General features: G+C 52.7%; 1 protein-coding gene across 2 annotated transcripts; it reads right to left on the bottom strand.

Moving 5' to 3' along the window:
• Positions 1 to 5,277: 5,277 nt before the first annotated feature.
• MED25 (mediator complex subunit 25) lies at positions 5,278 to 23,326 on the bottom strand. 2 transcript variants are annotated; one of them, XM_033128267.1, is made up of 18 exons: positions 22,931 to 23,326; positions 22,790 to 22,835; positions 22,029 to 22,153; positions 16,382 to 16,480; positions 15,910 to 16,030; positions 15,478 to 15,640; positions 15,225 to 15,355; positions 14,838 to 14,925; positions 14,551 to 14,744; positions 13,982 to 14,107; positions 13,450 to 13,535; positions 13,324 to 13,381; positions 13,087 to 13,194; positions 10,641 to 10,829; positions 10,198 to 10,269; positions 9,842 to 10,060; positions 9,331 to 9,511; positions 5,278 to 7,102 (listed from the first exon to the last, which is right to left on the bottom strand). In XM_033128267.1, exons 1-18 carry the CDS (start codon positions 23,197 to 23,199, stop codon positions 6,858 to 6,860), a joined length of 2,520 nt encoding a protein of 839 aa, XP_032984158.1. In that variant the 5' UTR covers positions 23,200 to 23,326; the 3' UTR covers positions 5,278 to 6,857. The 2 variants fall into 2 exon arrangements, with proteins under 2 accessions (XP_032984158.1, XP_032984159.1); XM_033128268.1 differs by lacking the exon at positions 5,278 to 7,102 and adding an exon at positions 8,755 to 8,886 and having other exon boundaries at positions 22,931 to 23,317.
• Positions 23,327 to 24,623: the final 1,297 nt, after the last annotated feature.

Below are 24,623 nucleotides of genomic sequence, written 5' to 3'. Positions count from 1 at the left end.
GCGTTGAGAGCCACGATGTCGGGAGAAGCATGACGTCAAGTGCATCACCTCTGGTCCCAGGTAAACAGGAGCGAGTGTGCTCTTCATGCCGGAGTGTGCTATTCCTCGTTCCCAGTGGTAGAGACCAAGGATACCCAAATGTTGGGGCTGGTTACTGGGTGAGAGCATGGGACCCTTAAGTCACCGCTGGAGGAGAGCCAGCCTGACCGACATCAGATTGTCACAGTGGGGGTGGAAGGGTGGGGGAACGGAGGCAATCCTTAGTTAAGCCACTAAGATTTACAGATTTGTTAACATAGTCTGATGGCATCTCTCTCTCCAACACACACACACACACACACACACAACCCTTTAATCCTATTTATTTGCTCACCACAATGTGCCCTGTAGTCTGTAGCCTCCAGGCCTTGCCTACACTGTCCCCTCTATCTGGCGGCCCTTCCCTCTAGTTGTATCTATCAAAGAACAACCTGTATAGTTTAGTACCATTTCCCCGAAAATAAGACCGAGCCGGACAATCAGCTCTAATGCATCTTTTGGAGCAAAAATTAATACAAGACCCAGTATTATGTTAATTATATTAGACTGGGTCTTATAGTAAAATAAGACTGGGCCTTATATTAATTTTTGCTCCAAAAGATGCATTAGAGTTAATTGTCCGGCTAGGTCTTATTTTCGGGGAAACACAGTATGCACTGTTTATTAAGCATCAAACTGTGAGTTCTCCTTTAATTCTCACAAGGGTCCTTCAAGGTCCGCTCATTAGAGCCTGGCCTTACAGACAGGAGAACTGAGTCTGCAAGGTGAGCTATCTGGCCACTTTCTCCTTCCATGAGGGCAGGAACCACATCCATTTTTTCAGTGCCACAGCTCCGACCCCTATCAGGCATCCAGTCAATATTTTTCAAACAAATGAAGTACAAATTGAAGACTCCAACATAAAGGGGGCTCCCACTGCAGTTTCCTGTTTTTCTGTCATGTTCCTTGATTGCCTCCTAGAGAATGGTTTAACCTCCTCCACTCTACTTAGGGTTCCCCCAAAACAGTAACCTGATTATCCTCAGCCACACACACTAGAATGGGTCAGACTGGTTGTTAGAGCTGGTGCCAGCATGTATCACTTAATTTAAAACTACATCATTCTTAGAAAAGCAGTAATAGTTATCATTTCTTAAACACTATGCCAAGCACTTCCTGCTTTAAGAACTCAGCAAACCTTCACCCCAGGTCATGATGTTGACAATCTGATTATCCCCATTCTACAGATAGGGAAACCAAGATCAGGAGGCAAGTCTGAGGTCAGGGCCGAGCAAAGGGCACGGGGGTAGTCACAAGGCTGGCTTCAAAATCTCAGCAGAAGCCCTTGGCCCTCACTAGTGAATGCCTCCTGCCCAAGGCACACCCACCACCATCAGCTTGGGGCTGGGACCCCCCATCCTTGTCACATGGTTTCTCACATGTCTCTCAGCCCCCGCCTGCCCTCCAGCGTACACTGTTCTAAATGTTCCCAGACCGCAAACCCCGGACCTCCCCCAGCCCCAAGCCCAGGGGCCTTTCTCCCTGCCTTCAGAGGGAAGGTGCACTGCGATGACTGAATCTACCCTCTCCCGCCACCTTTTCTGATGCTTCTGCTGAACTGGTAAAAACTGAGTTGGTACAATTGTTGGTATGCCAGATGTTTTTTGGAGGGGGCAATCTGGCAGTTCTGTCACTGTTTAAAATCTTGGCACCCCAAAAGATCCAAAACATCCTACATGGTCAATGGGAGGTGATCAACTAAGAAAATGGAGGCATTCACATAAGGGAATTAGACTACACAGCCACGATAAAGGACAGAGGGCTTTTTGCAAGATATTCTGTCGGATGAGAAAAGTAATCTACAGAATAAAGTAGGCCGAGTAAGTTCTAGAGGTCTGCTGAACAACACAAGGCCTATAGCTAGCAATCCTCTACTGTACACTTAAATTTAAGAGGGTAGCTCTCATGTTTAGTCTTCTTAACACACATATACAAGCTAACAAAAAAACCAAAGGATACAAGGAAGCTTTTGGAGATGATGGATACATCTGTTACCTTGATTGTAGTGACGCTTTCATGGGTGTGTGTCTATGTCCCAATTCATCAAACCGTATTTACATTAAATGTGTAGTTTTTTGTATATCAATTGTACCTCAATAAACCTTTTTCAAAAAATAAAGCAGGCCACTACTGAAGAGCCACCAAATGAATACATTTCACTACCTGCTTGTACGTATCTCTGAAGAGACACGTAAGAAATTGGTAACTAACTGATCTCCAGAGGGAGCTGCGAGAGACCGTACATTTTTGGAACCTCTTCAAGTATGAACCATATGGTTTTATATATGAAAAAAACTCAATTTTTAAAAAGTTCAATTTTAAAATTGGCATACTCCTCAATCCTGAGATTTTGCTGCTATATATTACATATATGCTTATCCTCTGCAGCATTTTTGATAATAGTGAAAAATGACACAGCTTGCCAAATGCCCATGTGTCAAGTAGCCTCTACAATAGCCACCTCCTGGTAATACACTTTTAATCCTCTCAGCGTCAGTATGAGCTGGACCTAGGGACTTGTAATGAACAGAAGATGGTAAAGCGATGACGTATCATCTTGAAGACTAGGTTACAAAGACAGCAGCTTCCATCTTGGGTGCCCTCCCTCACTTCTGGAGAAGCCAGCTCACAGAAAAGTGAGCTGCCCTACGAAGAGGCTGCCTGGTGAGAAACTGAGGGAGGCCCTGAGGCTCTGTGTCCAATCACCTGGGAGGACGTGAATCTGGCCAACGAGCAGGTTGAGTGAGCTTGGAAGCGGGCCCTCTCCCAGTTGAGCCTTGACTGCAACCTTGAGAAAGACCTTGAGCCAGAGGCACCCAGAGAAGCTGTGCCTGGATTCCTGACCCAGAGCAACTGTGAGACAATAAACGCTTGTTTTCTGCCACTGAGTGGCGGGGTTTGTTACAAATCGACAGACAGCTCATACACATGGGATGGTTTGTGGAACTGGAATGTGTCCATTTAATGGACAACTGATGCAACTATTTAAAAACAGGACATAAAGCCACACGTAACAAACGATGTGGACGGATGGCTATTACTGAAGTGGGGGGGGAAGCAAGATAAACAACAACATATAGAAACTGACCCACTTACGTAAAAACATTTAAGCAACTATAAAAGTGTCTATAAATATACACGTACATCCAAACTGTCTCTGGGGAGGAGAGCGGTTGGCTCAGCGTGCGTTTGGGGTGTGAGAGAGGGGACAGTGAGGTGTGAAAGGGTCCTTCACGTTTCATTCTACACACTTGCGTGCTTTTTCATCTTTATGAAACTGTAACCATGTGTTTAACTCAATACATTTTTAAGGTTTTTAAAAAACCCAAGATGGTGGGAAAACCTTTATTAGTGACTTTTGTATACCTTGAGACAAATATACCCTTTTTAAAGGGGTCATTTTTTCTCATAATTTTTCTTTATAGAGGCAGTAGGTGGACATGTTCTCTCACCTGGGACAGGTTCACAGCTTTTAGCTTTTTTGCCTTACTGTTTTTGTTTTGTTTTTCCCTTCTTCAATTTATGTTCTGCCACTTTTGCCTGATCTGCTCCTTTGGAAGAACTCTTAAGAATTTTCCAGTCTTGCTTCCAGCTCTAGATGCATGGTCCAAAAGCAAATTGGTCAAAAAATGAAACGTTTCCAACCACTCACTCCCCCAATTCCTACCTCCATGGACGCTCTGGGGATTTTGACAAGCTGGCATGCATTCTTAGCAGTTTTGCCTACCACATTTGCCACCTAAGAGTGCATTTTCACCAGTGATGGTTAACAGTGGCTAACAGCAGCTCTCCAGTGTGGAGAACTATGCTGAGCCTGCCAGCTGCTCAATCCTACAGGGAAGTCACTATCTGACATATGGGGAAACTGAGGCTGAGAGAGAGACCTGCCCAAAGACACAGGGTTAGTCAGTGCTGGAGCTGGATTTTAAACCCTGCTGTTCTAAGGTTTTCACTATTTCTTCTACTGTGTTTCCCCGAAAATAAGACCTAGCAGGACAATCAGCTCTAACGCGTCTTTTGGAGGAAAAAATTAATATAAGAGCCGGTATTATATATTATAACCAGTTTCATTATAGCAAAATAAGACCAGGTCTTATATTAATTTTTGCTCCAAAAGACGCATTACAGATGATTGTTCGGCTAGGTCTTATTTTCGGGGAAACACGGTATACTTAAGCAGCTTTAGCAGTAGCTGGCACCCAGAGAAAAGCTTTCCAAGATTTGCTCTGTTGGTGTTGGCTGGTGCTAAGAGGCACGTTAAGCACTTAACGCCTGTTGTCTTTACCTGGACTGTGAAATGTGGAAGTGAGTTCTATGTATCTAGATCTTTCCTCACTCTTTGGGCATTCCAATAACCTTGGGCTTGCTTGGGTTTCCCGTGAATAGATCAGTCCCTTTGGTTCATTTCACTGGGTGTGGAGGTAAAGAGGGCCTCACTGTCCAGAGATGGCCAAAGCAGCAACTGGGAACATTTCTTTTCAACCCATTTGTCCCGGACCCAAAGCTGTCTTTACCTGCAGGGCCATTTCCACCCCGGTGGAAACAGCACTGGCTGCTCTCCACTCGTCTTCTTCCCCTTTCAGCAGCTTTGGACAGGCGATCACTCTCTCCTCAAAAACACTCAAGCTTCCAGAACACACTTGCCTGGTCCTCCTGCCCAACCCTTACACGCGGGTCTTTCTCAGGGCTCTGTGTTTGTCCTCTTGTCTTCTCCTTCTTCCAGAGGTCGCAAAATGGCGGCCTGGTGGCCTCATTAGACCCACCAGCGGATTTTGTTTGGTCCTCACAGTGTTTTTTGTCTTTAATTTGAATGCCATGAGGCGGGGCAAGCACTCTCCAAGTTCGCCACAGTCCCCATCATTCCCTACTGTCTTACACCCGTCCGCTTCACACATTTCCATCACCTGCCTGGTCCCTGAAGCCATCTGAGTTTTCAGAAACCCCTGCTACACACACTGCCTGGGAAACCTCACCTACTTTCCCTTCGTCAACTACCAGCAGTCTGTCCTACTCCCTCTTTCTTTTGCATCAGAATCACCTAGGGAGCTTGTTCAACGTCCCCGTCCTCCCTCCCTCCCTCCCCCAGACTCAATTCAACAGTTTTAGGGCAGGGATCGGAAACTCAAATGCCTACAGGAGCCAGGCGGGCCACATAAATGAGTGAACTAGCCAGGTATAAGAAAAGTCAACGGCCAGAAATATAATCAAATTGCATCTTTACTGAACTACGGTGAATGCATGGAACATAATACAAACATGTTTGATACTGGAGTTTATATTTCAAATTCAAAGTTGAAAAAATACAAATTGAAAAATAGATTTAATTATTAAAATTTTCTCTTTCGTAATTCTTTTGCTCCTTTGATTTGAAGCCGAAGGCTGACGTCGACCGTTCCACACCAAGACATCAGCGTCAGACCTGGGCTGGCGCGGTGGGATGGGCACTTGAGAATTCAACCTTGACTCCTGCGAACGGTGTTTCATTTGATTCAGTTTCATAACGGAAAACCGCTGTTCACAAGCGTGGGTACCTGCAAACTCAGAGATTCGGGACAACTACTGGAGAGCTGTAGGGCTGAGACCTTCCAGCAGTCACAGCGGGGAGCCAGCACCCTATTGCACTGTCGTTCAGTAACTACTCTTTGTGGTCTGCATTCACACGACCAACATTAACCAACAAAAGCAAACTGCACAGTGTTACTTCATTTTCATAAAGTCTGGATGCAGAGCCTTTGGGGGAATTTGGTCTTTAACCCCACAATTTGGGTAAATATGGTCCGGGCCATGTATCTCATTTCGGGAAACCAGTTGCAGCAAAGGAAAGCAAATCAGAATATTCCTTGCCAATGGCTTCCCCGTCTTTGCCAGGACTGGGCAAATACCGTTTATACATTCAAGTAGCTGTTTGTAAATGTCCTTGCGGAGAAATAAGAGTGTTCAGGAGGGTTGTAACCTTGACCCGAAGTCTTTGACTGACCTTCTCAGGATAACCAAGGTGTGGCTTTTGTCTCATCTGAAATGAACCAACTACATTGATTTCAACAGTTCTGATTTCTTCCACACCATCGTGTGACGACCAGGTCACAGAGCTTCTGTGAAATACACTGGTCAAGTTCACCCTCATCCTGCCCTTGGTTAAAGTACAGAAGCGCGACAAGGACGTTCACTGTGTATTCCATTTACTCTCAGCACAATTCAATTCCAGGTGATTGACAGAAGGACCTGACTTCTGTGTTCTTGCCAAATGTTGCCACCTTGGATTGTGGTGTCCTGACAAGTTCCCCTGTGACCCAGATCATTAGATTACAACTTTCTGTAGCTGTGCTTAGGAATTCTGACCAGTCTATGTGAAACTTGTCACTTGTCAATACACACACACAAATAAGTCATTTCCCAGTGTTGGGCCTGCCTTGGCACCATGTCACAGACTTCTTCGGTCACATCAAAATGCTCAACAAATAAATAAAGCTAACGGGGTAGTAGTAGTAGTAGTAGTTCATGCGCAGGAATAGAAAAGGCCACAATTGATTTGACTCTTTCAAGCAACTGGACTTGTAAATCTTCTGATTTCTCTTCAACACACCGTGCAACGCAAATAAAGCCTGTTAGACTTTAATGGCCTAAACAGATGTGTGTTTCTTTCCAGGACACGTTATTCTGCTCCTTTATAAACTTGCCACCTGTAGGAGGTTTTAATGCCCAAGTAATTCTTTTCACGTCATTCTGGAACTGCATATGGCAGCCATGTCATTTCTATTGTTTGCTTTCCAAAGCAAACCCTACTGACATTTGAGGCCCTTTTTCAGTTCATTGAGTATCGCATCTCGTGTCTGTTCTGTATACTGGTCGAAGCTCTTACTGTGCTTTGATTCATAATGACGTTTCAGGTTGTATTCTTTCAACACAGACATGATTTTTTTGCATATTAAACACGTAGGCATGCTCTTCACTTCCACAAAGAAATAGTCTCGCTCCCATTTTTTCCGAAACACGGGGCCCTCTCGTTCTCTCTTTGGTTGTGCCACTTTTGATAGAGACATGGGTACAAGAAAGATTTCACTTCCTCTGCATGCTACCACACGAACAACCACAGGGCAAGCCCAGTGACAAAGGTGGGGGAGCAAGAGGGAGTGGTGGGGACTGTGGCGAACTAGAGAGCACATGCCCCATTGAAAGGGGCAGCTCCAGCCCGTTGTTGCTAGGCAGAAGGGCGGGCCCAGGGATGCCAGATCTTATAACTTGTCAAGAGAAGCCAAGACTGCTGTGTGTGTGTGTGTGTGTGTGTGTGTGTACACACGTGAGAGAGAAAGAATTATCCCGATTTTTACAACTAACTCATCAGGAAAAAATGCCACGTATGCTAACACAGGGAAGGCCAAACAAAACTCATCTGTAGAGTGGCCCATGGGCCACCAGATTGCAACCTCTCTCCTGGGATGGGGCCCGGGAATCTAATGTTAACCAGTGCCCCAAACAACGCGGATGCTGGTGGTCCAGGTGTGGACCACACTGAGCAACACCGGTCTCGAGTCTGATAACAGACAACTAACTGCCGCCTGGGAGGGAGACCACCCACGCGCCCCACACCCGTGTCTGTATCCATCTGCCCCCGTGACATCTCTGAGAACATCCTTCAGGTTCCTTGCCTCACATGTCCCAAACCTGTCTCCTGTCAGGTTTTCTATCTCAGGGACAGCCCCACTGTCCACCCCATCCAGAGCCCTGGAAGGTCGGTCTCTTGACTAGGACCCAGGACCTGCCCTCTTTCCATGTGAACTTGTCCATTCCTGTGGCTTCAACCGCCAAACACACTGTCTCGTAAGGACGCATTCTGAGCTCCCAACATGGCAGCTGTCACTTGGACATACCTTGGACCATTAGCATTCACTACTGGCTCCTTCTCTCAGTTCCCTAACTCAGGGAGGCCCCGCTATCTACCAGCACCCAGGCCAGGTCCCAGGGGCCAACCTCAAACCACCCCCACAACCTCCAACTTCCTTCACCTGGCACCCCAGCCCCCAGCCTCAGTCCTTCTGCTCCCGACTCTGCCCCAGCCCGTCCTCTGGCATCTCCTCTCCCCAGAACCACCGCCCAGCCTCCTCCCTGCCTTTCCTACTACTGGCCAACCAAGGCCTGCCCCCTGCTTGTGGTCTCCAGTGGCTCTCAGATCCCCAGGACAAACCTTGAGCTGCTCAGTTCAGAACCCGAGCCCCTCCCAACCTGGCACCTGCCTACCTCAGGCCCTCCCTCCCTCGTGCTCACACTCCAGAAGCACTGATCAACTTGCTCCCCAGGACACCCCAAGCTTTCCCCTGCCTTTGTGCATTCGCTTCTGCTTCCTCCACACCGGGGTGCCATCTGCCTCCTTCCTTCCTGGCCTCACCAACTCCTGCTTCTCTTCCAAGACTCTGCTGAGCCTGGCTGGCTCAGAGGCCTCTTCCGGACCCCTTGGTCCCCTCTCTACCTCCATGAGAGCACGTGGTCCTATAAGCGCTTCCTGCCTGCCTCCGTGTCTCCCCAAGCCGGGCTGCACCAGACTCACTCACTGCCAAGGTCCCGGCATCACCAGCCTGGGGCCTCAGGGACGTCTGCTGAGGCAAGAACAAGGACAGAGACGTCTCTCCCCAGGTCTCCTCCTGCCCAGTCCTGGGGACGTCAGTGACGGGAGGCGGGGCATGTGTTAAAAGGAACTTTATTGGGTATTGGGGGTTCAGATGAGGTCCATGAGGATGTCGTCCTCCATGACGCTGGGCTGCAGGCCCGGCTGGGGGACCGGGCCCCGGGGACCCCCGCTCAGCAGCATCTGACCTGGGGGGCAGTGGGGAAGGGACTGCATCTCCCAGTAGTCCCTGGGGCCCTGGGGGGCCCTGGGGCTGCTTCCTCCCACCTCCTCTGGGAGTCCAAAGCACTGAGTTGTCTAGGAAGCCCTGGGGGTACCCATCAGAGGCGCTTTCTGGCCCCATCTGGACACAAATGTGCTGTTTCCCATAAGCCTTTGGGAGCCCGTACCCCAAAATACCTCTCTGGCCCTAAGACTACGATTCCCAGCAACCCCAGGAAGACACGTAGGAGGGGGATCATGGGGAGAGCTCTCGCCTTATGTCCTTGGTTCCCTGTCCCTCAGAGCCATGGGGGACCCACTCTTCCTGAATCCCAGGATTTTACTTCCCAGGAGCCCTTGTTCTTGGGGTTCCAGCACAGGGGCTACTGGGAATCTCAGCCCAGACCCCGGCCTCCCCCAGACCTCCTTACCTGGCAGTGGAGCCCTCGGGGGAAGCTGTGTGGGCCAGGACTGAGTGGGCGGCGGGTGCAGAAGTGGGGGCCCCAGCTGGGGCTGCCCCAGACCCTGGTGCGGTGGGGGCAGCAGTGCAGGGGCCCCTGGTGGCTGGAGGTGGTGGAGGGAAGCCTGTGGTGGGGGCACCCCAGTCTGGGGCTGGGGAACAAAGAAAGCTGCTCAGAAGACCCCAGTGGGGAGACCCCCCCACCATGCACCTCTGGCCCAGAAGCTGCTCAGAGAACATCTCATCTAGTAGTTTGTGGTGGGGGTGGGGGTGGTGGTGGAGGGGGGCAGGTGTCTTTCTTCAAAGCAATCTTAGCAGAAGCCCATGTAAGACACACAGAGAGGAGCCAGTCGGCCGGGAGCATGTAGCAGGACTCTAATCACACCCTTTGATCAACCCAACCTCCCTCCTCCGAAATGAAAGGACTAGAACCACCAGGGCCCGGGACTCATGCTCTTTGCTGCCCGCACCCCAAGTCTCACCGGCGGTGGGTTGAGGAGGAGGCTCCGCAGTTGGGGGTTGGCCCCGGGGTTCTGGGGCCGAAGGATGGGTCCAGGAGGGGGTGGGCCGGGAGCTGCTCCAGGAGGACCTTGGGGGGCGCCTGGGGGGGCCTGGGCAGCACCCTGGGGCTGGGGCTGGCCTGCACTTGCGGAGGCCCCCACAGTGCCTTGAGGCTGGGGCTGTGGTGGGCGGAGCTGGAGCTAGTGGGAAGAGATGGGGGTGAGAGACAGAGACGCCAGACCCCTCAGTCTCCACAGCCGAGTCAGAACAACGGTGTCCTCTGGGCCGCCCCCCACGTTCCCCGCCCTGGCCCTGACCCTGCCGGGCTTGTCCTCACCAGATTCTGCGAGGGCCTTGCCTGGTCCTCCAGAATGGGGCCCAGCCCAGGGGGTGCTTGCTGTGCCCCCATCTGTGTGGGGAGAGAGGGAGCAGGTCAGGGATTTGGTGGGGAGTCCCCATGTTGGGGTGGATCTGAGCCCTGAAGGGGAACCTGTAAGGAGCTGGGAACGCTTCTGTCGTGGGGGTGAGGGATCTGGGAAGTAAACCTTACATTCCCACGTCCCCAGAGGGAACAGTGTCTCGGAGATTCCGCAAGGACACTGAAAACGGAAACAAAGGTGGCGAGGAAATGCGGGGATAGCACTGAACCTAGACAGCCGTGTCTTGGGAGAGGGGCAAGTGCCTGGCACTGAAGCCCCAGGAGGGCCCCTGGGGATTTGGCTGTGAACTCCGAGGCCCTGGTCCGCAGGGGTGGGTACTGGGGGGGCCTGTGTCACTTACCCCACGCTGCTGCTCCAGTTTCTGCTGCTGGACCTGCTTGTGGTTGGTGATGACCTGCCGGATGCCGTTGACGAAGCCGCTCTGGTCGTAGGGGATGAGGCCCATGAAAATCTTCTTTTTAGACGAATACAGGAGCATGAGCACACGTACCTCGCAGGGGGCCGTGTGGGGAAAGTGCACGCAGCCCGCCTGATGGTGAGAGAATCAGAACTAGTCACACGCTGGAGGAGGAGGCATCCCACACCTCTCAGTTCTAGAAGGTTCTAGAAACCCTTCAGGCAAGGGATGGCAAGGTTTCTGCTGTGAAAGGTTGAGACCACCAGACCTTTGCTTGAGGTTGCTCCAGAAGCAGAAACTGAGGGTCTTAAGGGACAGCTGGGTGCCCAAAGAGCCAGGGTGAGGCTGGGGTTCTTGCTGACTTTGGGAGAGTGAAGAGGAAGTGCCCCAGACATAAGGCTGGATCCCAGCTCTCCAACCTGGACCTTCTGCCTAACTTGGGGGGCTGCCCTCCTAAGGGCCACTGGGCGGGGGGGGAGGGGGCGTTCATGGCTGGGAGGGAGGGGCTTTGACACGGAGCTGGCACCCGAAGCACATGACCAACGGCGGACACCACGACTGACCCAGGGGATCCCAGAGACCCTTCGGGGGTGGCCACAGCCCCCTGGCCTCAGTATCTAACAGTGAAAAGCACAGGCAGCAGCGCCAACATCACAGGTTTGTGTGACTGTGGGATGCGTCCATACACACCAGCCATCCTGCCCACGCTGGATGCAAAGGAAGTGCCCAGGAAACGTGTGCGAACATGAAGTGAGGCCATAATACACGGGCACTCAGAACAGGGGCTCCTGCGGGAGGAGGGGCTGACAAGGTTGAGGTCCCACCTCTGAGACCTTGGCCACGTGAGTTTACTTCTCGGAGCCTCGGTTTCTCATCTGAGGCAGATCCTGCCGGTTGCCCACCCAAGATCCATATGCCCTTCTGCCCTGTGCAGAGAACCCCGATTCTGTCTGGCGTCGCAACACGATCAGGCCCCTGTGCACTGGATCTGGCTCAGGAGACGAAGGAGAATCCTGCTTGGGGATGTGGGAAAGTATCTGCTTTCCTGAAGAGAGGGAAATACACGGCTGACGCCACGCGTCCTTCCTGCCTTACTGCATCGTCATACAAGATTCCTTGCGCTTTGAGAGCCATCATGTGACCATAAGAGAGAAGCCAAGACAACCACAGAGATTTTGGCCCTGACATAGGACTACAAAACTAACGCCAATAACCACCCACCTCTGGATGTGCTGTTATGTGTCAAAAATACATGCCTGCTTGCACAATGCTTGCTTTGGGGACATCCCTCTCAGAATCCAGCTGCCATGCTGTGTGGAAGCCCAAGCCACATGGAGAGGCCAGGTGTAAGCCCTCTGATGGCTAGGCCCAGCTGCGCCCCCAGCTGACTGCCTGCACCATGTGAGTCAGTCTTGAATGTCCAGCCCATTCCAGCTTTCAGATGACCGTCTCAGCCACCATCTGATGGCAACCCCACGAAAGTCCCCAAGCGAGACTAGCCAACCCACAGAACTGTGAGAAATGAATTGTTTTAGGTCCGTACCCCAATGATCTATTTGTTCTAAAAACTTTGCTGGTTGGGTTTATGTCATGTACATCCAGAAGCATTCCTGACTCTCTGGATCTTTGTAGAATTTTTCTGAAGATTCCATGAGGTAAGCCACCAAAAGTCCCCTCTCCTGGAGGTCCACAGGATGTACTCAATAACCAGATCTGTTGCTATTTACCAGGCCCTCCCTCGGTGTTATGAGCTTCATTGCATCCTCCAAAAAGACACACTGAAGTTCCAACCCCCACCCCGAACCTGGAAATACGGTCTTTGCAGATGTAACAAGTTAAGATGAGGTGATTAACGTGGGCCCTAATCCAAAGACTGGTGTCCTTATAAGAAAGAAGACAGAGACACACAGGGAGAACATCATGTGAAAATACAGACACAGAGAAAGGGCAGCCATGTGAGGATGGAGGCAGAGATGGGAGTTTTGCTGCTTGAAGCCAACAACACCTGGGCTACCAGCTGCAAAAGGCCATCATGTGTCCCACCCCCGGAGCCTTCGGAGAGCACGGCCCTACCGACACCCTGATTGCAGACTTCTAGTTTCCAGAACTGTGAGAGAATAAATTTCTGTTGTTCTCAACCCCAGGAAACCAATATACCCTCTATCAGAGTCCACAACTTCTTCCCAATTGCTGCTGTCACATCTTGTCCCATTTTAACACAGAATCGACCTCCATCTTGTGCGTATTATAATTATAATACGAGCCAAGGCTCTGGAAGAAAGCTGAGGAGCCCAAGCTCACAAAGCCTACCCAACCGTGAGCAAAGCTGCCTCAGGCCCAGCAGGACAGAGGAGTGAGCACCCCCGGCCCCATGCAGCCCAGGACTCACGAAGCCATTGCCCATGATGCGGTAGAGGCCTTTGAGGGACTCCACGTCCTTGTTGGTGAAATGGAACTGGACCATCCTCGAGTTCCGGAACAAAGGGCCCAGGGTGGTCTGGGGAGACACAGAAGTGGGGAAGTGAGGAGGGACAAGCAGAGGTGGAAGGGGGCAGGAAGGAATGAGGGAAGAGAGAACGGGCAAACTGATGGACGGGGCTTGGGGGTCCTCGCGCGGGCCACTCACCAGCAGCTGTTGGGGAATAAGCTGCATGATCAGCTTCTGGGGCCACTGCTCTGTCTTCCTGGGGGACAAGGAAGGTGTCAGGAGGAGGCAAACCCCAGCCCACCCAGCCCCCCGACAGTCACCTACAGGTTCTCGCCGTGATTCACGTAGACCTGGCAAGGCAGTGACCTCGTCAGCTTGGTGTTGGCGTCCACGGAGGCGGGTTTGGGCTTCTAAGCGGGAAAGATGGGTGTATCCCAGTGAGAAGTGCCTGGGCCCCTGTCCCCTCGACCCCTCCTATTCTACCCTGGGAGCCCCAAAGCTTAAGACCTTCCCCAGTTTAAGTCCCAGGAATCCTGGGTCCCTCCTCTAGACAATCAATCCCCCAATCCTCTAGCTATCAAACTCCACAAATGTTGGGGCACGTCCTCTTGCCCCAAATCGCACAATCCTGTCCCCTTGATGCCACAATCCCCTGGACTCAGAATCTACAACTTCTCTCAGTTCTTCACCAGTAACACAACTCTTACTACCTCCTTAGTCTTGAACTCCGGACTACAAATCCCATGCTTCCTGTGGACTATCCTCAGCACCGCAAGTCTCATGACCCTGGGGGGCCCCTCCCCCCAGCCCGGCCCTGTAAGATCCACATACCCAATGGCTCCTCAAGCTGACTCACCTCCTGCCACTCGAGGACCCCGCTCCAGGCCAGTAGTTTGTTGGAGACTGACTGCTGCCCAAGGGCCGAAGCCCCCAGCTGGGCCGGGGAAGGGCCATTTACCCCGCCTGGGGCCACCGTGCCTGCCTGTCAAAGGGGAGGAAGCAGGGCAGGGAGGCAGGTCAGACCATCTCCTGGGAGGGGCTGTCCTGAGAGAGGGTACAGGCCAGCAAGATCGGGACAAAGGCACCTTCCTCTGCCCCCCTGCGCCCAGAACACCATTCGGCTGTCCCTGGGACATAAATGCTCTGATCCTGCAGGATTCTGGGACACAGTCCCATGATGCTGTGGGAGAGCAAGAACCTGTGGGAGCCTCAGAAGAGTCTTAGCTACCAGGAACCAAAGCCCCATGACTGCGTCCCCAGACCCACTAGTCTGTGTTGTCTACAGCACAAGGCCCATGAGCTCCTAAGGACCCAGAACACAAGACCCACACCTCTGGGCCCCCCTCAGGCAGGCAAATTGCTCGTCCTCTGCACTGTGCTAGCCCAGGACAGCCAGGGGGAAGGAGTGGGGCAGCAGGCACCTACCATGGATGGTGCCCCAGGCTGTGCAGTGGGGGCCAGGCCCTGGCCAGGGGCCACTGTGGAGACCAGGCTGGGCTGGGAAGCGGACGATGGCTTGGGAGCACCAGGAGGCCCTGGAGGCAGTGGAGGGGCCTGGGCCTGGCTGAAGGGGGGACCCACTCCTGGAGCCGCTTGCTGGAGAGGGTTTATGGGCGAGACTGTAGGAGAGACCCAGCGAAGAAGGGGGGCAGGTGAGTGCAGAAAGGCCTGGCTGGCCCAGGGCCACCCCGCAATCTCACCCCGGGACTCACAGCGTGGGCCCAGCCCAGCTTTCTGGTTCTTGGCGGCCTCCACTGCATTCTGGGCAGCCACTTGAGCTGCGCTCAGGTTCCCGGGGACCTAGGGACAGAGGGGAAGCGCCAGTGAGGACCATGTACCGCCATTCTGGTGTCACACGGGGCCACACCACCCACGCCCACACAAGGTATCGGAACCCCAACTCCCAATGCCGTGGGAGCTCATGACTCCTACTGCCCCACGGGGACATGATTCCTCAGCCCCAAGAGTCCCATCCTCCTCAGGTCCCAAGGGAGACTCCCATCACCCCTTAACCCCCGCCATCCAACTCGGTCTCTCCCAAGGAGCCAGGGCTCCTGCAAGGCCCCGGAAGTGTGCTCCTTTCCTGGTGATGTCCATACCTGGTACTGCTGGGGAACGGGTGGCAGAGGCTGTTGGGGAGCTGCTGAGAGTGGGGTGCCCGAGGGTGGAGCTGGAGGCAGGGGAACAGGCTGCTTTGACTGGAGAGGGCCTGGGGCTGAGCCACCCCCGACTGAAAGCCAAGGACAGACGGCCGAGCCCCGTGAGAATGGATTTGAGAGGGGAAGGAAATCCAAGTCAGAATGAGCCAGCTGGGAGACTCCCCCAGCCCCCACACCGGCACCCGGGCCTCACCCGGCAGCACGAGCCCCCGCACCAGCACCATGTGCCGTGGGTCCTGGCTCACATCTGCTGGCGGCTGCAGTGGCTCCAGCATGGCCGGGGGAGCCGCCTTCTCGAACAGAAGCCGAAGGGCGGGCAGCTTCCGGGGAGACACGATGGAGAAGTGGATCCCTCGCTGCAGGAGAGAAGACGAGCAGTCAGGACAGGGCCATAGGGGCCAACCCCCCAGGCTGCCACAAGCACGTGCTGGATGGCCAGATGGCATGGGCCTTAAAACCAAATTCCCATCAGGCTCTAAGACAGGGGACCATGCAAACTGTATTAGCTGCCCCTGGGTCTGGGGTACAGCTCTTCCAACAGGAGTAAGCAGAGCTGGCCACGGGTCTGTGACCATTCTGTGACCCGGGAGTCCAGCCCTCCGCCCTCAGACCTGGGAGTCCTCACCTCCCCAATCTTCTGCACGAGGCTCTCCGTTGTGCACCCAGAGTACGTGGTGCTCTCGACAGCAGGCAGCAGGTACGGGGGCGAGTTACAGATAAGGAGGCAGACGCGGTGTGTCTGGCCACTGCCCGGGACAAGGAAAGATGTGGAGCAGGAGGCAACAAGGGCCCTGAAAAGGGACCCAGACCCAGCACCAGCAGAGGTGCAAATACTCTGCCCCACAGGAAGTCAGGGAGAATGGCCCCATTTTACAGCTGAAAACACTGAGTTCTTGACTTGCTCTAAGTTGCCCAGGAGGCAGGGGAAGGAGGCAGACTCCCTCCCTGATGAGGCTACTGAGGCGACACCACCCAAGGGACACCGCCTGACTACGAGCCCCAACGTCCCAGTGGGAGGCGGGGGATGGAGTCCCACACCAGGCAAAGTGGATGGAGACCAACACAGGACACGAGCCCTACATGGCAGGCACACTCACATCTGCTCTCGCATCTTCTTGAAGTCATCGAACAGCTGCAGGGCGGTGCTGAGGCCTTCTGCAATGAGGCTGCAGCTCTCGCCACCTCCGCCCATGAACCTGCAGGAAGCCAGGCTGTCAGCCCCCGCGGGTCCCTGTGGCACCCAGGGCGGCCACCTCCCAGCCTCCACACCACACCAGGAGACCCTGCACCCATGCCATCCCCTACCCTGCACTGGACTGTGTGCCGTTGGAATGATGGGACACTGCCGAGTTCCCTGCTCTGTCCCCCGTACTGGCTCAGCACCAGACCCAGAGACATGTCATCTACAACTGAGTCCCTCTGTAAGAGGCCGTCAGAGAATGAAACAGGGAAAAGGCCTGGGATTCCGTGCTGTGTCCCAATTCCTGTGTACCTCCCCTCTCTGGGCCCTCTCCCCATCATTAAAGCCAGCCTTCCCAGCCAGATGTCCCCCCAGAAATGTTCCAGTCTTATCCCCTGGGACCTCAGAAGGTGACCTTATTTGGAAACAGGGCCTTCATGGAGGTGATCAGACTGCAATGAGGTTCTTTGGATGGGCCCTCGTCCGGTATGAACCACGTCCTTACAAAAGGGGGAATGGGACACAGAGACAGACGCGCTCAGAGGAAAAGACGATGTGGAGACACAGGAGAATTCCAGGAGGAGATCAGAGTGACACCGAACAGAAGCTGCAAGAGGCAGAGAAGGGTCCTCCCCTACAGGTTCCAGAGGGGGCCGAGCCTGGGGGCCGAGCCTGTCACACCTGATCTCGGACTCCCGGATCCAGAACTGAGACACCACATTCCTGCTGCTCTGGGCCCCCCCGTTTTTACTACTTGTTACGGCAGCCTCAGAAAACTTATACACACAAGAGACTCCAGTTTCTCCACCTGATGTGTACACAGCTCACCAGCGCCCATCTCCATGTGGCCCGTGGAAGGCCTCTGCTACAGTGCAGCTGTTGCCATAATGCCTCAGGTCACAAGGTTGTCAGGCTGACCCTTTGCCAGCAGGTACATCTGTGCAGACTGGGCCCCGCTCTGAGGACCCTTGTTGCCCTTAACTGCGGCTTGTGCCCTTCTTTGCACCTGTATCCCCCACAAGGCAGGACAGGGGCTGAGTCCTCTCTTGCCCCAGGCTCACCGGCCCTCCAGTCTGGCATGAGAGGCGCCTTGGGAAATGGTGTGAAATAAACGAAAGGCTGTAAATCCCACGATGTCCACCAAGGCCAGGACAGAGCCAAGCCCTCAGACGAATGTCTGGGGTCCATGTCCTCCTTCCCGCTCCATCCCTCTCTGGGTGAGCCCTCCAGAATGTCCCGTGGCCCTGGTCTTCAGAACCTGTCACACGTCCAGGACTCTGCCTGGACCCACGCTGTCTGCCCCACGACCACAGACCCTCTTCTTCTGGTCCAGGTAGAAACCCTGCTTCTTTCCTGACACCCAGACTAGTGTCCTCCTCCTCCGGGAAGCCTGCCCCACCTGCCACCTGAGTTTAGGGCCCTCCCTGATCACATCCCATGTGACTCCATACTGCCCCTATCAATGTTCCCTCCATAGTCCAACTTCCATCCCCCGAGCTGGTGCAGCCCTCAGGGAGGCAGGCCAAGGGGTCTGAGCCATCTCTAGGATGTGCCCAAGAACACACAGGGCCTTGAAAAGAAACACCTGTTGGCTAAGTGAGCGCAGCAGCAGCCTGGCCGACTGCCACCGTGACCAAGCTCTCTGCGAGTTCTGCCCGGTTGCAGGCTTCTACCCTCTTCTCCCAATCTGCCGTGAGCACAGTGACCACGTCCTTTCCCCTCCCAGGGCACTCAGCCCAAACCACTGCCCCGTAACGCCCCCACACCCAGTGCTCTTCTTCCTCACCACTGAGACCTGTTTTAGACAGGAATTCTAATGTCACGAAGTTCAGGCAGACCCCAGTGAGTGCACCAACCCTGGATCTACCCAACTGACAGCTTCCTGTTCTGAAAGAAATCAAACCACGGTTTCCACAGGCCTTTCTGAGACTGAAGCCAAAAGTGCCGGGGCTGGGGGACCAGGGTGAGGGGTGTGGGGAGAGATAGGGAGCAATTCCTTCAAACACATGCGGTCTCCTTTCCGAGTGATGCAAGCGTTCGGGATGAGGTGGGAGCTGCACAGCACTGTGAGTGTCCTCGATGCCACTGAACTGTTCACTTTAAAAGGAGAACTTCTGTTATGGGAATTTCACCTCAATTAAAAAAGGTAGTTTGAGGGAAACTGTGATCGACCAACCACTTTTAGATTCTAAAACTTGCTTTTTCCTTACTGAACACTGATTGTAAGCCGTCTGTTACCAGATCAGAGAGAGACATGCAACAAATATTCTAAGAAATGAGAAAAACCTGAAAATGGGGAGCAGAAAAAAAGTATGGCCAGTTGCAAAATGTTTCGACTATCATAAACCTTATGATACACTTTAGTTCCAAATAAACCCCTCCATGTTACAGACACAAAGTAAAATAAAAATGAACTGAAAGGGCGCTGGGTGCTCTCACTGCTTCCCCATTCTCACTCCCCCTGTTCGTCCTACCAGATGTTACATCCTCGAGTTTTTATCACCCACTTTCACGGGCTACTAGGTCCCTGGAGGCCCTGGAGGTACTGGCCAAATGAATGAATTTGAACAGCAGTCAGGGCCAGGTTCCCCCACCCACCTGTCACCTCACGTGAACACCGGCTCCAGGAGGGCCAGGACCTCACCTGTTTTGTGTCCCAACTCCTTGGTGCCTAGGACAATTAGCTCCACAAATGCCTTTTGAATGAATGAATGAATGAACGAACAAACGAATGGACTGTCACAATGCCATGAGGAAGAGTCTCAGGGCTCTTTTCCTTCTACCATATTCTCTCTGGCCTGAGTCACTAGGTGTAGGAGGCGGGGAAATTCGCCTGTTTTGTAAGAAAGGAAATGTGACATCAGAAATGAATCTTCCCAAAGCAAGGCTGTTTCAAAAATCACACTGCATGCTTTGTTCCTTAAATTCTGAACATTCCTGGAGAAGATAAGATTTCTCCAAGCGTGAACAAAACTTGCTGACTTTCCTTGTGACCTGCCTGGAACGTCACAGAAACTGAGTTCAGATGGTTAGGTAGGACTTGATAAAAATGGTAACTGTGAATGTAAAATAATGGCTTAAAATGTTTATCTGCCCGTTGGGGGGACTCCACAGGCACATACAGCACGCAAAGCTTTTTCAGGGGGTTAAAAGCACAGTGTATTAAGGGGGAGTTGATTAAGGGGGAGGACGGATATGCAATGAAGGTATTATTGAGAAAGCATTTCTCTCTTAGCTTCCTAGTGCCATTGAAATTTTTCAATAACGGGGTTTGACTGTTTTTCTTGACACTTAAACACTCACCAGAAGGTTTGGTTTTTTGGTGATTACCTTCCCCAGAGCTTTCACTCATTCCTTTACTCAGCCAAGGTCTCCCAAGGTCTTTTGGGCACCAGGCCCCAGCTGGAACAAACACCCACGGTCCTGGACATTCACAGTCCAAAGCTGTGGGGCTGTGTCAGGGGAATACCTGGGAGTGATGGGGGCAGAAGAGGGATCAACTGGCTGTTGCTCGAATCAGGAAAGGGACATTTGAGTTGGGTCTTTAAACTTGTATAGGAGTTTACCAGGGCGAATCAGAGTATGAAGTATATTCTGGTCATTCATTCCTTCACTCACTTTTTCAACAGTTTTCCTTCAGCCTCCCTTGTACCAGGACCTGTGCTGGGAGCCAGGGATTGGGGGTGTCAGACTGGGACTCGCGGCTCCAAGGACTCCCATTTAACATTATCCAACTCTTACGTACCACAGCCTGTCCCAGTGGTCCTTAGCTGGGGCAGATTTTGCCCCCAAGGGGACATTTGACAATGTCTGGAGACATTTTTGTTTGACATAACTTGGGATGGAAGTGGCTACTGGCATCTGGTGAGTAGCGAGGCCAGCGATGCTACTGAACAACGCACAGGACAGCCCCCCCCCAACAAAGAATTATCTGTGCCGACAGTACAAAGGTTGAGAAACCCTGCTTTATCCTGATCATTAATTGTAATGACCATGAGGGGGAAACTTGGGTGTCATCTTTCCATTGAACGTTCAGCAGCCCATCCAGCACACACAGCCTGGATCAAAGCAGGCACTCAACAAATGTTTGCTGCATGAATGTACAAAGATAACAACAGCCACGAAAGGGTGGTTTAATGAACTCCGACCACAGCGCAGACCCTGAGCTAAACACAGGATAAAGACTAGCTCCGGGGATCTTCCCAAAGTAGTGAGCTGTGGACTCAAAGTAGTGACCATCGTCCATTTGCAAACCAAAAAACCGAGACACAAAATGATAGCAAACCCTTAGGTAGCACTTAATACACACCTGGCTGTTTTAAATCATCAACTCATTTAATTCCCCAAGTAGCCCTATGACACCCCAATAACCAGGCCCCCAGTGATACATGCCTCCTGCTATTCACACTCTTGGTATTTACACCCCCTCAAACCCTGAACAGGACTGACTTGAGTACCAAACAAAATGTAGCAGAAATGATGGTGTGTGACTTCCAAGACTTGATCATAAAAAAACCTGTGGCTTCCTCTCTGCTTCTTCTGGATTGCTCAGTTTGAGGAAACTGAGGAGGTGCATGTTGGGAGGACACTCAAGCAGCCCCACAGGGAGCCCTTGTGGCCTCCAGCCAATAGGCATAGGGTGAGCCATCTTAGAAACAGATCCTCCAAAGACCCAATCAAACCACTGGATGCCTGCAGCCCTGGCTCATCCCTACAGCAACCTCACGAAACTCCGAGGCGGAACCACCCAGCTAAGCCACTGCTGAATTCCTCACTTACACAAACTGCATGATTATAACGAACACACGTTTGTCGTTTTAAGACACTATGTTTCAGGGTAATCTAACGCAACAGTGGATGAGTAATACAATAAATAACTAATACAAGTAAAGATGCTCCTCAACTTAAGTCCAAAGAAACCCATTGTAAGTTGAAACAAATAAGTAACAAACGCATTTAACCTACTGAACATTACAGCTTTGTCTAGCCGGTTTCTACTGAACACGTATCGCTTTTGCACCATCATAAAGTCGAAAAATCTTACGTCAGGGACAGTCTGTACTATTAACACACCGTCTTTAGAGATAAGCTATATCGGGCACAGAGGTGGCAGGGACTCCTGAGTCTGGGAGTTCTATAGTGATCTGACCCTATCTATCTGCACCTGCAAAAGCCTACAACGTAAACTAACAAAATTCGATGCAAAGCACAGAGCATCTTTCCTGGCCTATCCCCACCCCTCCTGCACTCAGGCTTCAATGTGCCAATCAGAAAAAGGAGGGCTGGGGTAGAGACGGGAAACAACAGACAGAAAGGGGAGAATCACACATGGAGTACCAGGTGGGTGCTGGAGCCCAAGGCCTCTTTGACTGGGAGAAGTTTTTTTCTACTACCAAACCTGATCGCAAAATCGTTGAGCACACAAAACCCATCACAGAAGTGACATATGGACAAAAACAATCCCCCTCAATACTTTCAGCCATTCAATATGACCCCAGCCATCATCCATTCACGGTCCCTCACAGGGTCCCCCAACCCACCCCAAGCACGGGGGAAAAGCTCACTTAATGCCATCGAGCCAGGTGACAAACTCATAAGCGCTGCTGGTGGGAGCGTGACACTGTACGTAGGACTCAGGAGCGCAGTCCACCGTGTTGAACACGACGAGGCTGTACTGGGTTCCCCCATACTGGGGGGGGGAGTGCAGAGGAACTTTTCACCTGGGACCTCAGAGAAGTCAGGGCTTCCAGCCCCTCCTCCCTGGGAGCCAGGAATCCGGACCCCATCCCCTCCTCCCTCAGACCCGGGGGTCCAGGCCCCCAGCCCCTCCTCCCTCAGACCCGGGGTCCAGGCCCTCAGACCCAGGGGTCCAGGCCCCCGGCCCCTCCTCCCTCAGACCCGGGAGTCCAGACCCCCGGCCCGTCCTCCCTCAGACCCGGGGGTCCAGGCCCCCGGCCCCTCCTCCCTCAGACCCGGGAGTCCAGGTCCCCACCCCCTCCTCCCTCAGACCCGGGAGTCCAGACCCCCGGCCCGTCCTCCCTCAGACCCAGGGTCCTGCCCCCCGGCCCCTCCTCCCTCAGACCCGGGGGGTCCAGGCCCCCGGCCCCTCCTCCCTCAGACCCGGGAGTCCAGGTCCCCACCCCCTCCTCCCTCAGACCCGGGGGTCCAGGCCCCCGGCCCCTCCTCCCTCAGACCCGGGGGTCCAGGCCCCCGGCCCCTCCTCCCTCAGACCCGGGGGTCCAGGCCCCCGGCCCCTCCTCCCTCAGACCCGGGAGTCCAGACCCCCGGCCCCTCCTCCCTCAGACTCAAGAATTCCAAGACTCACGTCTCCCCCGAAGTCTGTCTCGGCGGGAGGACCACCATTAAAATACCTGTGAGGGTCGGAGGTGAAAAGTGGGGGTCAGACAAGAGGCTGTGGAAAACTGAAGCCGGAGGGCGGGGCTGGAGACGCGGAAATGGCACTCACTCGATGGCCGGGAGCAGGTAGTGCTTGCGGAGCCCCTCGAAGTACGGCCCCAGGTTGGCCGTGCCCTCAATCACAAACACGACGTCAGCCACCAGGCCCCCGGCACGGGCCGGGCCCTCGGACCCGGGGACCATGCCCCGCGAGGTAGACGCCACGGCCGCCACAACCTCCGCGAGATGAGCGGAAGTGCGCCTGCGCCGCACGCGCCCCCGCGCCGGGCGGCTTCGCTGTGCGGCTAACGAACCCGCGGCCATATTTATGCGGGGCATCCAAGGAGCGTTCGTTCTAGCTGCATCCTCGTTCCCATCCACCGCGTACAAGACTCAGATTAGGCATAGCGAACCACTTCGGGGCCTGATGCGGAAAACTGAATTACTGGCAGAACTGTCCATAGCTAAATACATTGGAAACAGCACCGGCAGCCGTCATCTTTGAGCGGGGCACCTGTTTCGACTCTGGTCTCAATGGGAGGGTCAGGAGATTTAGTTGCTATGCAACGCGTACGCTGCCCTTGTTTTCTAACAAGATGAGGTTTCCAGTTAAGTTCTTTCTAGCTCAGGGGGGGATGGGGAGCGTGAACGGTCCAATCATAACGTCCGAAACGGGTAACTAGGTAACGCTTTAAGGTTGCCGTCAACTTGGAAGGGAGTGCAGCTGTTCTCCCCCCCTCCCCAAGAAGCCAAACGCTAACCCTAGTGGAGGTTGCTAAGCAACACCTGATAGTTGTTTTGTGCGAGGGGCCAGAAACTGGTCTAAAACAGAAATACATTCCAAGTGGATTAAAGATGTAAATTAAACAAATGAAACCGTAAAAGTATCTCAAGGAATAAACACGCTGTATAACCTTGAAGACTGGAAAGAGTTTCTTGCCATTACAGCAAAGCCAGAAAACGTAAAGTATTGATCAATTTGTCTGCCAAAGACTCCATAAACCAAGTTGAAAAAAATGTGATCAACTGGGAAAGTCATTGTACCATATGTGTGGACAGAAATTTGCTACATAAATACATGTTACTAATCAATAAGTACGTACTTAGGAAAGGAGAAATCTTTTATTTTTTTAATGGGAAGGAATCTAAGCAGGCTTTTCGCACATACGATGGCAAATAAATATTCGGAAAACTCTTCAATTACAAAGTGCTAACAGAAAGTCCAATAACATATCATTTTACCTTTGTCATGTTAATATTGGAAAAAGGAATGTTCACGAGGGAGGCTCAGTTGTAGACGAGTGGGGGTGGAAATCAGGACAACTTGCCCCCGTGAAGTTTGACAATATAGTTCAAGGTAAAAGGGTATATACATTCCCTTTGCAAAAAGCCATGTCCCCAGATGGTAACATTTACTTTAACCGTTGCTTTTTTTCTTTTATTTTCTTTGTTGCTTTTTGCTTTTATTTTCTTTGCTGAAGCGTTTTAAAGCAAATCCTCATCATTGTATCATTTTACCTGTTGTCACAAGGGGCGTCTGGCGGGGGTCTCAGCTCCCGCCTCCCTAAACAAGAATACAGAATAGGGCCAGGCCAAAAAGGAACACCCACGGAGCCATAGGTACGGGAGTCATACCACTATAGTCTCACTGGAGGCTGGATTCACACGACATGCAACCTGCTGTCTGCTTTTCTGCCAACCGACCGACGACTATCATAGCCGCGGCAGTGATATCAGTGGCCAATTGGCTAACCAGCTACAGC

Source organism: Rhinolophus ferrumequinum, chromosome 15 (genome assembly GCF_004115265.2).
Source record: "Rhinolophus ferrumequinum isolate MPI-CBG mRhiFer1 chromosome 15, mRhiFer1_v1.p, whole genome shotgun sequence".
Classification (NCBI taxonomy): Eukaryota; Metazoa; Chordata; class Mammalia; order Chiroptera; family Rhinolophidae; genus Rhinolophus; species Rhinolophus ferrumequinum.
This window is presented reverse-complemented; position numbering and strand designations above follow the sequence as displayed.